The following is a 13525-nucleotide window of genomic DNA, read 5'->3' on the forward strand; positions in this document are numbered from 1 at the left end:
TCTGGGTATTTCCTTTTCCCCAGTGCTCAGTCACATGGTAATGACTGAGCACTGCTCAGGGAGGAAAGTGTTGGGAAAGATTCACAGCGTTCACCTGTGGCCACTTTGTAGGGGTCTCTTTTAAAGGGACTTCCAGCTTTGTTGAGGAGCTCTGGGTTCATGAGCCAGCTTGGACATGGGATCTGGATAAGAGGCTCTGAATCCTGATATGGGAACATTTGTTAGATTTCTGCTCAGTAGGAATTTTCTTACTATATGTCAAGCGTCAGCTTAGTAGGCTGGTTTGATGGTCAATTTACCATTGTCTTGGATTCTAGTGGGTCAGAATACTCTGATCACCATATTGTCCTATAACCACTGTGGCACTTGTGCCCCCCTGGTGTCTGCAGTTAAGTGCTGCATTGGTCTTTACTACTGCTGAACCTCATTATTCCCATTGTGATCAAAGAACGCAAGTCCATATCAGTATTTTCCACTGTCATCTCTGGCCTGTAAAGTATAGCCACCTTGGAGCATATCAAAGATGCCGGTGCCTCTCTTACCAAAGCATGTTTTTCAGGCCCACCTGGGAGGGGTGGTTTGGGGGTGGCTGGGCAGATTGTACTTTGTAGAACCATTCCAACATTTCTGATTCCTTGAGCTTTCAGACTCTGTCCTCTGTAGCAGTGGTTCTCAACCTTAGAATTCCTGAGGGCTTTAAAAATTCTGATGTCCAGGCCATACCCCAGACCAATTAAACCAGGATTTCTGGGGGTGGATGCTGGTATCTGTAGTTTTTAAAGCTACACCAGTGATTCCAATGTGCAGACAATACTGAGTCCCGCAGTAGAGATTTCAGTGTTGTCCTAGACCTCCAGCATCACTTGGCAGCTTGTTAGACGTAAAAATTCTCAGGCCTCACTCCAGGCCTACTGAATGAGGAACTCTGAGGGTGCAGCCAAGCAATCTGTGTTTTTACAAATTCTTCAGTGATTACGGAGCACACTAAAATTTGAGAACCACTTCTCTACAGTATGCTGGAGAAATCCTCGTATTTTGACCTCATTAATCATTGACCATCATTAAGCCATATTTCCATTGGTCAGCCTAGCAAATTCCCAGATGTTGGAATCTCTGGTTTCCTAGATGAGAGGCAATGTGAATGTGAGCTGCAGACTTGCTTTTGAGACCTGGTTTGATTCTCAGAGAAGATGTTTTCCCATTGCTTCATTCAGTACTGAAGTCTCAAGATTCTTTATCATCCTCTTTTGCAAGCTGGTGCACTTCTTATTCGTACATCCTTGGGGTCCTAGCTGAATGTGAATGGTTTCCTATTGGATACCACACTATGTGCAGACCCTAGGGTTTGTCTCTTGTTCCATTTCAAAAGGTTGTTTCAAGGTCACCAAGATTTAGCACATGCCTTCAGAATTAGAATATCTTGAGTGCTTACCTCTTCTTTGTTTTCCTATTTTCTGTCTGTTTTCCTCTTTCCTCTCTATTTTTGGTTTTTGAGGTTTTCTAATTTCTTGCCAGTTCAGCCATACATTTTATAGATATTTAAAAATATTTTATCCAGCATTTTTTGTTATTTTCAATGAGAGGACTATTCAGAATATCTTGTCTGCCATCCATCAGAAATGAACAAAAGAATTTTAACAGTTAGTCTGGTTTCGAACTACAGACTTACGCAATTTGACATCCAGATTTTTTTTGTGTGTGTGTGAGGAAGATTGGCCCTGTTGCCAGTCCTCCTCTTTTTGCTTGGGAAAGATTATTGCTGAACTAATATCTGTGCCAGTCTCCCTCTATTTTGTATATGGTTGCCACCACAGCATGGCTTGATGAGCAGTGTGCAGCTCTGTGCCTGGGATCTGAACCCATGAACCCTGGGCCGCTGAAGTGGAACACTTGAATTTAAACACTACACCACCAGGCTGGCCCCCTGACATCCAATTTCTTAACTTAATCTGTATGACAAGATTTATTAGTATTCTTTTCATACACAGCTTTTCTGGCAATTGGTATTTCGCAACCTTGGTGTCAGATCCATGACATAAGTGTTGATGGCACATCTTAGCTGCCACACAAATGATCTTTTCCTACCCTAATATATGGGTACAATAGTTTGCTGACTGTTTTGGTAGTGATTATTTTAAAGTATGAAAGCTTGTTCATTACTATAGCTAGAGTGGTCTCCTTGAATTGAATGATTAGGGTTCTGTCTCAGGATAGGCTAGTTTATATTGTGATAATGAAGACCATCAAAATCTCATAGGCTTAATTATTTTGCTGCAGGCCTAAGTGGCTCTGAGGGCAGCTGACCTCAGCATTTCAGGCTGCTTCCACGTTACATGGCGTCTCCATCCAGCGTGATGCTTTAAAGTTTCCTGGAGCAGGGGAAGAGAGTATGGAAAATTGCACATACATTATTTCTACTTTCAGCCAACTGGCCAGAACTAGTCACACCATTCCACCCAACTCCAAGGAAGCTGAGAAATATTTTTTGTGTTGCTTGGTATTGACATTTTTATATGTCACTACACCTAGATCAACAAAAACTTAGTTTTCTTCTTGGTATTTGTCATTTATTGTGGTATGTTTGTTTAGTATTCTTTTAGTTTTCCTTTTTGATATTAATATTTCTTTAAATTTTTAAAATAACAAGTGGTAAATCCATACAGATAACATTGAAGATGAACATCACCTCTTGTGCACTGTTCAATGCCATCTGAAGTTAACTTTTGCAAGCAAGATGTCAGGTTGCTGTGGCATCATTAGCATAGATTATATGATGTGTGTCTATTTATAGGACACTGAGCTCCAAAGCAATTTCTGTTATGCTGGAGGCAGTTCAGACAGTTTTATCTCTTTAAGGGTCTGCAGCATTAAAATTAATTTCCAGTGGCGCTTACTGATACAAAATGCCAGTGGATTATAGAATAGAGAAGTAAATCCCCGCCACTAATTTTGTGAAGCAGAAAGCTGGATCTGGGTTTTGAATTTAGTGTGAGGCTGACTGTTTTAAAAACGTTAAACCTTTTATTTTGAGGTAATTGTAGATTTGCATGCAGTTGTAAGAAATAATACAGAGGGAGACTGTCTATCTTCATTCAGTTTTCCCCAGTGGTAACATCTTGGAGAACTATAGTACAATGTTACAACCAAGATATTGACATTAAAACCATTAATGTAGAGAAATGTAGGAACAGAGCAGTTTCATCACACAAGGATCCCTCATATTGTACTTTTATGACCGTACCCACTTCCGTCTATCATGTCAGCCCCCCCATCTGTTCTCCCTTTCTATACTTTTGTCATTTTGAGAATGTTGTATAAATGGAATCATTTGGTATGTTACCTGTTGAGATGGACTTTTTTCATTTAGCTTAATTCTCTGGAAATTCATCCAGGTTGTTGCATATGTCAATAGTTTGTTCCTTTTTATTGCTTACTGGTATTCTGTGGTATGGTTGTGCCACAGTTTATTTAACCATGTTAAATAAACTACCTGTTGAAAGACATCTGGGTCGTTTCCATGATCAATTTACATAAACTCTAGAAAATGCAACTAACGACAGAAAGTAACTTGGTGACTTCTCTGGGGAAGAGAGAAAGGGTGTGGGATGGAGAGATGACCAAGGGAACTTGAGGAAACACTTGGGGGTGTTTCTATCTTGATTGTGCTGATGATTTCACAAATGTATACATATGTCAAATGTATCTAATTGTACATTTTAAATATATGCAGTTTATTTTATGTCACTTCTAATTTAAGAAAGCTATTTAAAACCATAACACATCAACAAATGTTCCACCAGTACATGACTATTGTGCAGCTACTCCACGTGCAACTCCAACTCATTCATACTCTTGTTCACAAAATAAGACCAGTGACCATAGGCTTAGATGTTGTAGCATTATCAAATTGCTCTGGAAGTTTTTAAATATTTACTTTCAGCTTTTATACTTATATCTTTGTTGACAGTAAGAAATAGTCTTGTCTGTGCACCACACTTTGAGTCACACTGTTTTAAAGCGGTGCTTCCACACTATTTTATATACATTTTTTTCCACCTCAGCATGGGGCCATTCTATATGCACCATTCTGAAACCATTCTACCCTACTTCTTGGTCACACTACGGTTTGATTATTCTGATGTATGAGTTTTGGCAATGAGGGTATGTGATTTTCTTAGCTTGACTCCTAGGAAATTAACTAGATCTGATAAAATATGCTGCTGAATTCCTACTCTCAGATTTTTGAAGACATCATTTAAAAGTTTAATGAAATGTAAGAATTTTTCAAACTAGGATGTGCTGGAGCATACTAGGGAGCTGGGATGGTAAAGTCTGTGTTCAGATCCTGGCTGTCCGAGTGAACTGGATGGAGAGTTGCTGGACCTCTCTCAGCATCAGTTTCCTGTCTTTAAAGATAGAGCAACAGTTGCCTCATAGGATCAGTGATACACTGAAAGTGCTTGGTAACTGATAAGTGCTGTACATATCTAAGTTTATTTCACTAGATGTATTTTTACCTTCATCTGGGAGAGTGACTATCTTTTTCTGGAACAAGGCCCATATTTTGAAATTAATTTGGAAACTAGTTCTTAAAAATGGAAGGTGAATTTTATAGTGTCTTACCTTTTACATATAGGTTAAAGAATTGAGAGATAAATATGAAATAATATTCTTTTTTTCTTTTTTTAGGCAATTACTCTTTTAACAGAGTTAATTAGGGAAAACTTCAGGAACAGCAAATTAAAACAGTGCCTTTTACCAACGCTTGGAGAGCTGATCTATCTTGTAGCCACCCAGGTGAGACTGTCTGATTAACTCTATTGCTGTTTTGACATGTTCTGACATATCCTGGCTGACCTGTATTAATATCCTATAAAAGTTTTTTGACTTTTCCCCTTAGAGCATGCCTCAGGAACTTAGCAGTAATTTTACCTTTGGAGGAGAGAGGCTCTCAGTGTTTCTGTCTCTGTCTCTGTCTCTCTCTCTCTCTCTATATATATATATCGATTTCTCCTTCCCTCTCTCCCCCTGTCTGTCTGTCTCTTCCTCCTTTCCTTTCTCCCAGTATCTCTTTTCCTTTAAAGTGTAGGAGATTCTCAGGCCATATTTTAAAACCAATGGGCTGAAAATCCCCAGAGTACTCCCTAGGTTGCTGCCATCTTTGACTTCTTCAGGCCAGAGGAGGCCATTGATTCTCCCAGTGTGAAAGCTCCGTTTCAGTTTAAAACACTTCCTCTGTGCAAATATTGGTCTTAACATGGCCATGGAAATTTGTGACTTTAGGGGATGACCCGGTGGCACAGTGGTTAAGTGCGCATATTCCGCTTCGGTGGCCCGGGCTTAGCCAGTCCAGATCCTGGGTATGAACATGGCACTGCTTGGCAAGCCATGCTGTGGTAGGCGTCCCACATATAAAGTAGAGGAAGATGGGCATGGATGTTAGCTCAGGGCCAGTCTTCCTCAGCAAAAAGAGGAGGATTGGCAGCAGATGTTAGCTCAGGGCTAATCTCCCTCAAAAAAAAAAAAATTGTGACTTTAGAATTTACTTATTTCTAAAATTACAATGTGTAAGTGGTATCGAATTCAGTAGGGGAAAACAATATTTCATTAATGTGGTTTTTAAGGATATTATTGAGTAGGTATTGGTAAGTTATGAGTTATTCATTTCACGTGATACTCTGAGAGTTTTAAATAAGTACCAGTAAATTTTAAGTTATCAGAAAGTTCTCTCATTGATTTGAGTTTTAGTTCTAGAACTTGCTTAAATGTTATATGACCCAAGTATTCTTAGTAATTCAATTAAACTGACTTTCTGGACAATGATCATCATAACTATAATTCTTATAAAACATCAGTATTTATAAGCATTTGGCTCCATAATTAGTATTGATAGCCAGGACAGCAAATCTCTCCTCCTTATTCTTTCTTTTCATAAACGTCTGGACTATTCCTGGCCCTTCGCATGTCAGAATAAATTTTAAAATCAGTTCGTCCAATTCTGCAAATAATCTTTTTAAAAAAAACTGCATTGACTATGCAGATCAATTTGGGAAGTACTGATAGCTGTATGATTTTTGTGACTTTCACTGAATGTTTGGGATTGTGCTGAATCTGTGTATTCATTGGGAAAGTGTTGGTATATTTATGGTATTTTGTCTTCCTATGCAGAAAAAATGGTGTTTCCATATATTTATATTTTAAAAATTATTTTCATTAAATGTATTTCATTCTGTTCATAAAGCTTTTGCACGCCTATCTTTGGTTGAATTTATCCTCAGGTAATTTTATATTTTGAAGAGACAACACATTCATGAAACTAGAAAACTGGGAAATAAAGAAAGGTGTACAGAGAAAAATCTTCTATTTTTGTCCCCTATCTTCATAGTTCTCCAATACGTCACCTTTATATTACTTTCGCACTTGTATTTACAGTTACTTTTGCATATGTGAGCAAAGAGAAATGTAAATTTTTATTTTGTCTCATTTTATATACCAGATAGAACAATGTGCTTTTTTCACTTAATAGTGGAGATACATACACTGGAGCTGTTTCTTAATATGAGTGTATTTCTTAATCTGCACTCCCTCCCTTCCTCTCTTTCCCCCTCTTCTTGTCCTGGGGCATTCTCTTGTGTGCTAGGTTGTGTGAAAGGCAGTTTTCCTTCTGTTCTTTGGGATGGGGCTGGAGAGTTTATTTCTACTTTACCGTTACCATGGGCCCTCAAGGCCTTCATGTCAAAGCTCAAATTTACCAAGTTTTGCAGGCCCTCAGAGTAAAATTAACTTCAGTACTCATTTTGTCCCTCCATGCTTGCAGCTATCTAATTTTTGGCTTGATTATTCTGTGTTTTCTTGTGAGATCTCTGATGCATTTTAAGAATGTCAAAATAAAACTAGTTGCTTTCATTACAAGAATGGTCAGGTACCTACTCTGCCATCTCATCAGGGATGGAACTCTAGTCTAATTCTTGTTCTGTGTGTCGTATTTTTTTTTTTTTTTACCTTTTCTCCCCAGCTTAGTTGTGGTATCATTGGCCTACAATAAAGTGCATGTTTGAAGATTACAGTTTGATTAGTTTTGATATATGCATATACTTGTGAAACGATCACCACTATCGATAATGAGATAATGAACATAGCTAGCATCTCTGGAAGTTTCCTCAGCACCCTTTGTAATCCCTCCCTCCTGGCCCTCTCCCTGCCCCCAGGCAACCACTGATTTGCTTTCTGTCATATAGACAAGTTTGTATTTTCCAAAAATCTTACATAATGGAATCATACGAATCGTATTCCTATTTGTTTCTAAAAGTAGATCTAGAGAATCATTTTCCTTGGTATTTACTTAGTTTAATTGGCTATGAGCTACGCTATTTGGAACAAAGGATGATTTTGTGGCCATGACGTTTGACCACATCTTATGTTAGCAATTCAGAAATGGAAGTTATATCCTGGGATCCACAAAAATCACTACCTTTCCTAAGATGAGGGCTTTTGCGGCATTGTCACTATGAATATGGATGAATCTTGAACTCTCAGGACCTGGAGTGGTGGTGTATACTGTACATGGTACACTAACCTGAGCCCTGTCCTCTTGGCTCTCTGGTGACACCCCAAGGTTACAACTTGCAGACAGAAGACCAGACTGTGATTCTACAGAGGATATTATGAGGCTATTATTCACAGTTTATGCTTTTTTTTTTTTTTTACTTTTGTCAAGGATACATACCACCTTGAGTCCAGGTATCCTTATTTTGTCATCTTTTTGTCCAGCCCATGATTTTCTCGCACCTGAACTCCTGTAAGAACTCCCAAGTGGTCTCTTTGCTTACTCTTGTGACTATTAAAGTCTGTTTTCCAGACATCAGTCAGAATGAGCCTGTGAAAACTCATGAGAGACTAACAGTGTCACAGCTCAGACCCCTCCAGTGCTTCTTGTCTTGCTCAGTGTCACAGCCAAACCCCTCCAGTTGCCTTCTAGGCCCTTGTGTGCTGCCTCCTTGGTACCCGTGTGACCTCAGCCCTCACTACCCTCCTATTCACTTACTCCCTCTGGCCACACTGACCTCCCCATAGTTCTTTCAACCACTGTGCCGTGCTCCTGCCTCAGTACCTTTGCACTAGCTATTCCTCCTGCTTGCAGTGATTCCTCCCAGATGTTTGCATTTTCTCTCTGCTCAAATGAATCCTTTCGGAGAGCCTTTTCCTGGCAACATGAGATGGAGCCACCCTGCCTCTAGTCTTCCTCTAACCCCTTACCCTGTCATGTTTTTCTTCATAGCACTTATCACTATCTTGACTTATTTGTTTTGTTTACTTTTTAAAAATTTCTGTCCTCACTAAGCACTATTAAGGCAGAAGATTTATCTGTCTTATTCATGACTGTATGACCATTGTTTAGAAGAATTCCTAGCACATAGTAGGTGCTTTTTTTCATGTATGAACTGTACCAAGGCCAGTGGGACAGGAGGGAAGTGAGAAAGGAGGCAGGGCTGGAGAGACTGGCAGGGATACGATCATGAAGGGATCCTTGGCCAAGTTGGATGGATGTCTTCCTCTTGATCCTAAGAGCAAGGGGACAGGGACGTCATGAACACTTTAAAGAAGGGTAATGATGTCATCTGATTTAAATGCCAGAAAGATTACTGTGGTTTAAATGTGGAGAATAGATTGGAGAATGGTGAGAGAGGATTCTGAGAACCTAAATGAGAGTAAGTGAAGTAGGAGCAAAGTTAGGGGACAGAAGTGGGTATTTCAGGAAGGAGAAAGTCGGTAGGGCTGAATATAGCTCATAGTCCAAGAAAAAGGAGGAAAAAGAGCCCAATAATTGAGTGATGTGAGTCACTGGTAACTCAACAAGAGCTGTTTTATGTATTTATTTATTTAACTTGGAGTGAGGGAGACAGAGGAAGTCAGATTGGAGTGTTGAGGATTTAGTGGGAGGTGAGGAAGCTGAGAAAGTTGATGTGAAGCGAGATGGGTTGTGAAGCAGAGCAGAGGGCTACGGGGCTGAAGGGGGCTCTGTTTTGAAAATGGGAGACAGTGAGCTGCTTCTAGTAGAAAGAAACAGAAAGAATCCAGTGGAGGCAAGACATTGAAAATTTAGGAGCAAGGAAGGATAATCCATAGCTAATGACCCCGAAGAAGGCAGGATGGGAATGGGATCCTGAGCCCACGTGGAAGGGGTAGAGCAGCCTGTCCTGCTGTAAGCACTGGGTGTAAGCAGCAGGTGGCTTCAGGTGAAGTAAGTTAGTTCCTTTCTCATGACTTCCATGATCTCTGTGAAGGATAAAAGTAGGTGAAGTGGTGAGAGGGTCACAGATTTGAACCAGTCCTTGTGGAGAGGGAACTGGTCAGAGAGACAGAGTCGGCCCTATGTATAGAGTGATATTGAAGGTCCTTGGGCTTGCTGATCCTGAATCATTCATGGACTCTCTGTGTTCTTGGTGTCACCCCTCTAAGAGCCCAGCTGCCCAAGTGCAAGCCCGGAAGAAATGTTCTGCTGGCTCCCTCTGAGGTTGGAGTGCCCCAGACACTAGAAAAGGAAAAGCCAAAGGGAGAGATCATTTAGGCTTTGGCAGGAGTGGTTAAATGATGGACCAGGGAATCTAAGTGGCTGGGAGGGAGGGTAGGTGATAGACTGGGGGAAAGATGGAGGGTGGGGGATGGGGAGAGGGGCGGCAGAGTCCAGTGATGTTAAAGAAGGGTCCTGATGGACGTTTTGAGTCAGTGAGCTGGAGGAGGAGAAAGTGTGTTTGGAAGTTAAATTGGGTGCTGAGTTACTGATATTTGAGCTGGAGCAGCTCCTGATGATAATGTCTAGATTATGACCCTATGTGGAGTTCTGTGATTAAGTAAGAGTGCCGTTTTAATGGGTCACAGTTCTCAGCATGAGTATAAAATACATTTGGGTTGGTAATGTACCAATTCTAACATTTGGACAATTTTAAAGAAATATTTTCTCTAAATAGAACCTAATTTCTTCTGCTTTAAAGAGGTTAATTTTTTTCACCTTTCTGTGGGGCGCCTGATATATTTTGTGATTTTATTTGATAGGTTGCAAGAATGTTCTTGTGGTTATTACACTAATTTGGTTCTTCTGTGAGAGCATTTCTGCTGATGTCATTAAAATTGGTGTGCCTGCTAATCATAATTGCTTATTTTTATTTCGCACATTGTCGTACTAGGTAACATACTGCCTTTTACTTGTGCTTATGGATTACCCTGAGAAATTGCTCAGAGCTATGTATTCTGTGCTTTCAGATTATTCCAGATAATGTATTACTTTTTAGGTAGGATTATCTGAATTATCATCTGTAATTATCAATAGAGTGGTTTCTCTATCAACCAGATCATATTGTTATTTCTCAGTTCTTTTCATCTAGCTTCTAATGAGGGATCTTATCCACATCTTATAAAATATACTGAGAAATAGAAGAAAAATACCTTGTATGTACAATGCAGTAAAAGACCCTTAATCAGATCATAAGTGTCATATAGTAAGTAGTACTTTAACAAGAATATTAAGAAGTTTTAGATAGTTTGTGTATTTGAAACTATGCCTTTTTCTTGAATGGGTTAATATCTTTTGTGCTGTTCACTTCACTGCCTTTCCTTCCACTTCATTTTAGGAAGAAAAAAAAAAGAACCCCAGAGAATGCTGGGCTGTTCCCTTGGCTGCATACACAGTGCTAATGAGGTGCCTTCGGGAAGGGGTAAGCCTCCTTTGTTGTCCTCTGTAGACTCTCGCAATTGTAATAACCCTTCAGGCACTGTGTGAGGATTGTAGCCTGCAGCAGTGCAGAAACTTGTCAACCAAGTATTGCTCCTGAATTTAAATAATCCCGACAGGCCACCATGAGTGAGTGACCCACAGTGGAGCATGTGTGAAAATGAACAAGCTTTCTCATTCACTTTCTTAAATGTCTTGCTTTTTAAAAAGGTGATAGCAAATATAAACAACATAAGTAGCTTTTAATAACATATTCTTAATCCTTCCCCTCTTTTAAACATATTGATACATCAGTTTAATAAGCAAGGTGTATGCAGAAAATTTTCTGTGAGCCTCAAAAGCCCCATGATTATCTTGTCAGGTTGTCATTTTTTGGTTCAGAAACAGGGAAGCTTCCAGTGGTATCCATTGATTTTAATATTAAATAGTATTTATTATGTGATGTGATTTTTCAATTTATGCACCTCCCTTCTCATGCTGTTGTTAATGGCTGAAAACCAGCCAGCTGGCCAACCAACCGACTTGTATATGTAGCTCCAATGTGTAACTATGTAAAGGCTTTGGTAGTAGACCTGAAAGGTTGGCATTTTCTGTTTGCTTTAAACCATTTGACATTGTTTCACCCAAGGCAAAGCCATAGGCTAAAAACATTCCTTAAGGAATGAAAAAAATATGTCACAATAAACATCTTCCTTTTGAGCTCATTACTTCTGCATTATATGGTAATGGAATAATGCTCCAAGTGTAGAAAAGCTCTGCAAGGTTTTCCCCTAGTGATCCAGAAATGAGGTTTGAACACTTACTAGCCTGTAGGGATGAATATGTAGTCAGTTGTGATTATGGGATATGAACGAAGCCTGTAGATTGTACTTTATCAATACTATGAGAATTAAGTCCTGTTTGAGTCAAGACATGTTTTGGGTTTATCATTCAAGGCCTTAAGCTAGGCACACTTGGGGGCACACAGATGAAGAAGGTGAAATTTCTATCCACACACAGGTCCCACCTGTGTTGGAGATAAGATAAAAATATAAAGTGGAATATGTCAAGTACATAAATGGAAAAGAACAAAATATAAGAACTCAAAAGAGGAAGGAGTCTTTCGGAATTCTTTTAACAATGGAAAAAAAACTTCAAAACCTTTGTATATTTAATTTTTAAAAGTTAGATTGATGCCTAGTAAAAGATTATTTCTTGTAGTCTGTGAGCTTGTATCCTTTATTAACTATCTTCTCTTCACCTCCTCCCATGTTTTTCATTGTATGTATAATATGAAGAATAATGTTTGATATCCATGTGTATTGTTATTAAATAATTATTAATAATTGTAAAGTAATGATATTGTTTTTGTGTTTTAGTAACATACTTGCCTTTTGTTGTCTTGGTATATATGGCAAGTCGTGCATATTTTTTGTAAAGAAGGAGGAAAGTCCAGAACTCTCTAATTTATGAAAATTTTATGTTGTATATTTGAAAAGCAGTTAAGTATGTGCTTTGGCAGCATATACACTAATATTATCCCTATAACACAGATAAATTAGGAGACAAATATTTCCCCTAAAAAGGGATTTCTATACTTACAAAAATAATTCAATTTTAGCAGTTCTTTGGCATATATGTTTAATGAATTCAGGACATAGTTGAAGGTAAATAATTTTTAAGCCTTTTATCTTCACAATTGAAAATTTTTTTCTGTCTAGAAAACTGCTTTCTCCGCACCCGCAGGTATTTCTGAATAGGGGTTCTTTTCTTGTGAAATATACCTCATATACAGAAGAGTCTATGAAATCTATGTGTATGGTTAAAAGCATGCACTCACTCTCTTAAAAAAAGAAAGGGAGCTGGTAGTTTAGAGAATTCTTCCCTGGCTCTCTTAGATTACAGCTTGCTCTTTCTTTCAACGACTGACCACTATTCTGACTTTAATGATAACCATTCCCAAGTTTTTCTTTATCATGTTTCCATCTTTGAATGTATTGCTAAATATTTCATTGATTGGTTCTTAAGACTAAACTTTATGTAAATAGAATGGCACCAAATCCTTTTGAGACTTAATTTTTTTGCTCAAAGTTGGGTTGAGGTTGATACATGCTGACTGTGTAAACTATAGCACATTGATACCACTCTATAGTGTGTTGTTGGAATATGCCTCAATGCACACACACACTCAACACACAGAGACACACACATGCATGTATGTGTGTGTACCAGTTTATACTCCCCCCAGCAGGTACCCATTAACCCATGTCTTCTCAAACATCTGATATAGTGAGACTTTAAATTTTTTCAATCTCATGAACACTAAATGGTTTCTAATAGTTTTAATATGTATTTTCCTGATTACTAATGATGATGACCATCTTTTTCTATTTATCTTGATTTTTTTTGGTTTCCTTTTTTGAAAACCAGGTTTTTCCATTGCTTTGTTGGGATTCTGTCCCCCTGACCCTACCATCTGTTGTTATAAAATATTTCAAATATTAGAAGAGGAAAGAAAACTATAATGGTCACCTTTATTTCCGTCACCTAGATTCCACAGATTTTAACATTGTGCCCCCTTTGCTTTGTTGTAATATATGTGTATGTGTATATCCAAATGTGTGTTATTTATTTTCTGAACAGTTTGAAAAAAATTGCAGATGTCATGGCTCTGCATCTGTAGGCATTTTTGTGTGTTCTGATATTAATCTTTTGTTGTTTATCCATGTCACAAATACTTTCTAATTTGTAGGTGGGCTTTTCATTTTCTTTACAGTGTCTGTTGATAAGCAGAAGTTCTCAATTTTAATGTGGCTA

At 38.6% G+C, this 13525-nt stretch overlaps 1 protein-coding gene across 8 annotated transcripts in view; it reads left to right on the forward strand.

Annotated features, from left to right (window-relative positions):
* The window catches only part of ULK4 (unc-51 like kinase 4), a 512778-nt gene that overhangs the window by 72828 nt on the left and 426425 nt on the right, over positions 1 to 13525 (forward strand). For all 8 annotated transcript variants that reach the window (XR_006885343.1, XM_046640226.1, XM_046640162.1 and 5 more), the window contains 2 exons: positions 4690 to 4797; positions 10629 to 10712. Coding sequence is in view for 7 of the 8 variants with exons in the window: in XM_046640226.1 (XP_046496182.1) it covers positions 4690 to 4797; positions 10629 to 10712 (192 nt within the window). In the remaining variant the exon portion in view is untranslated. The remainder of the gene's footprint in view (positions 1 to 4689; positions 4798 to 10628; positions 10713 to 13525) is intronic.

The sequence above is a fragment of the Equus quagga genome, chromosome 1, assembly GCF_021613505.1.
Source record: "Equus quagga isolate Etosha38 chromosome 1, UCLA_HA_Equagga_1.0, whole genome shotgun sequence".
NCBI lineage: Eukaryota > Metazoa > Chordata > Mammalia > Perissodactyla > Equidae > Equus > Equus quagga.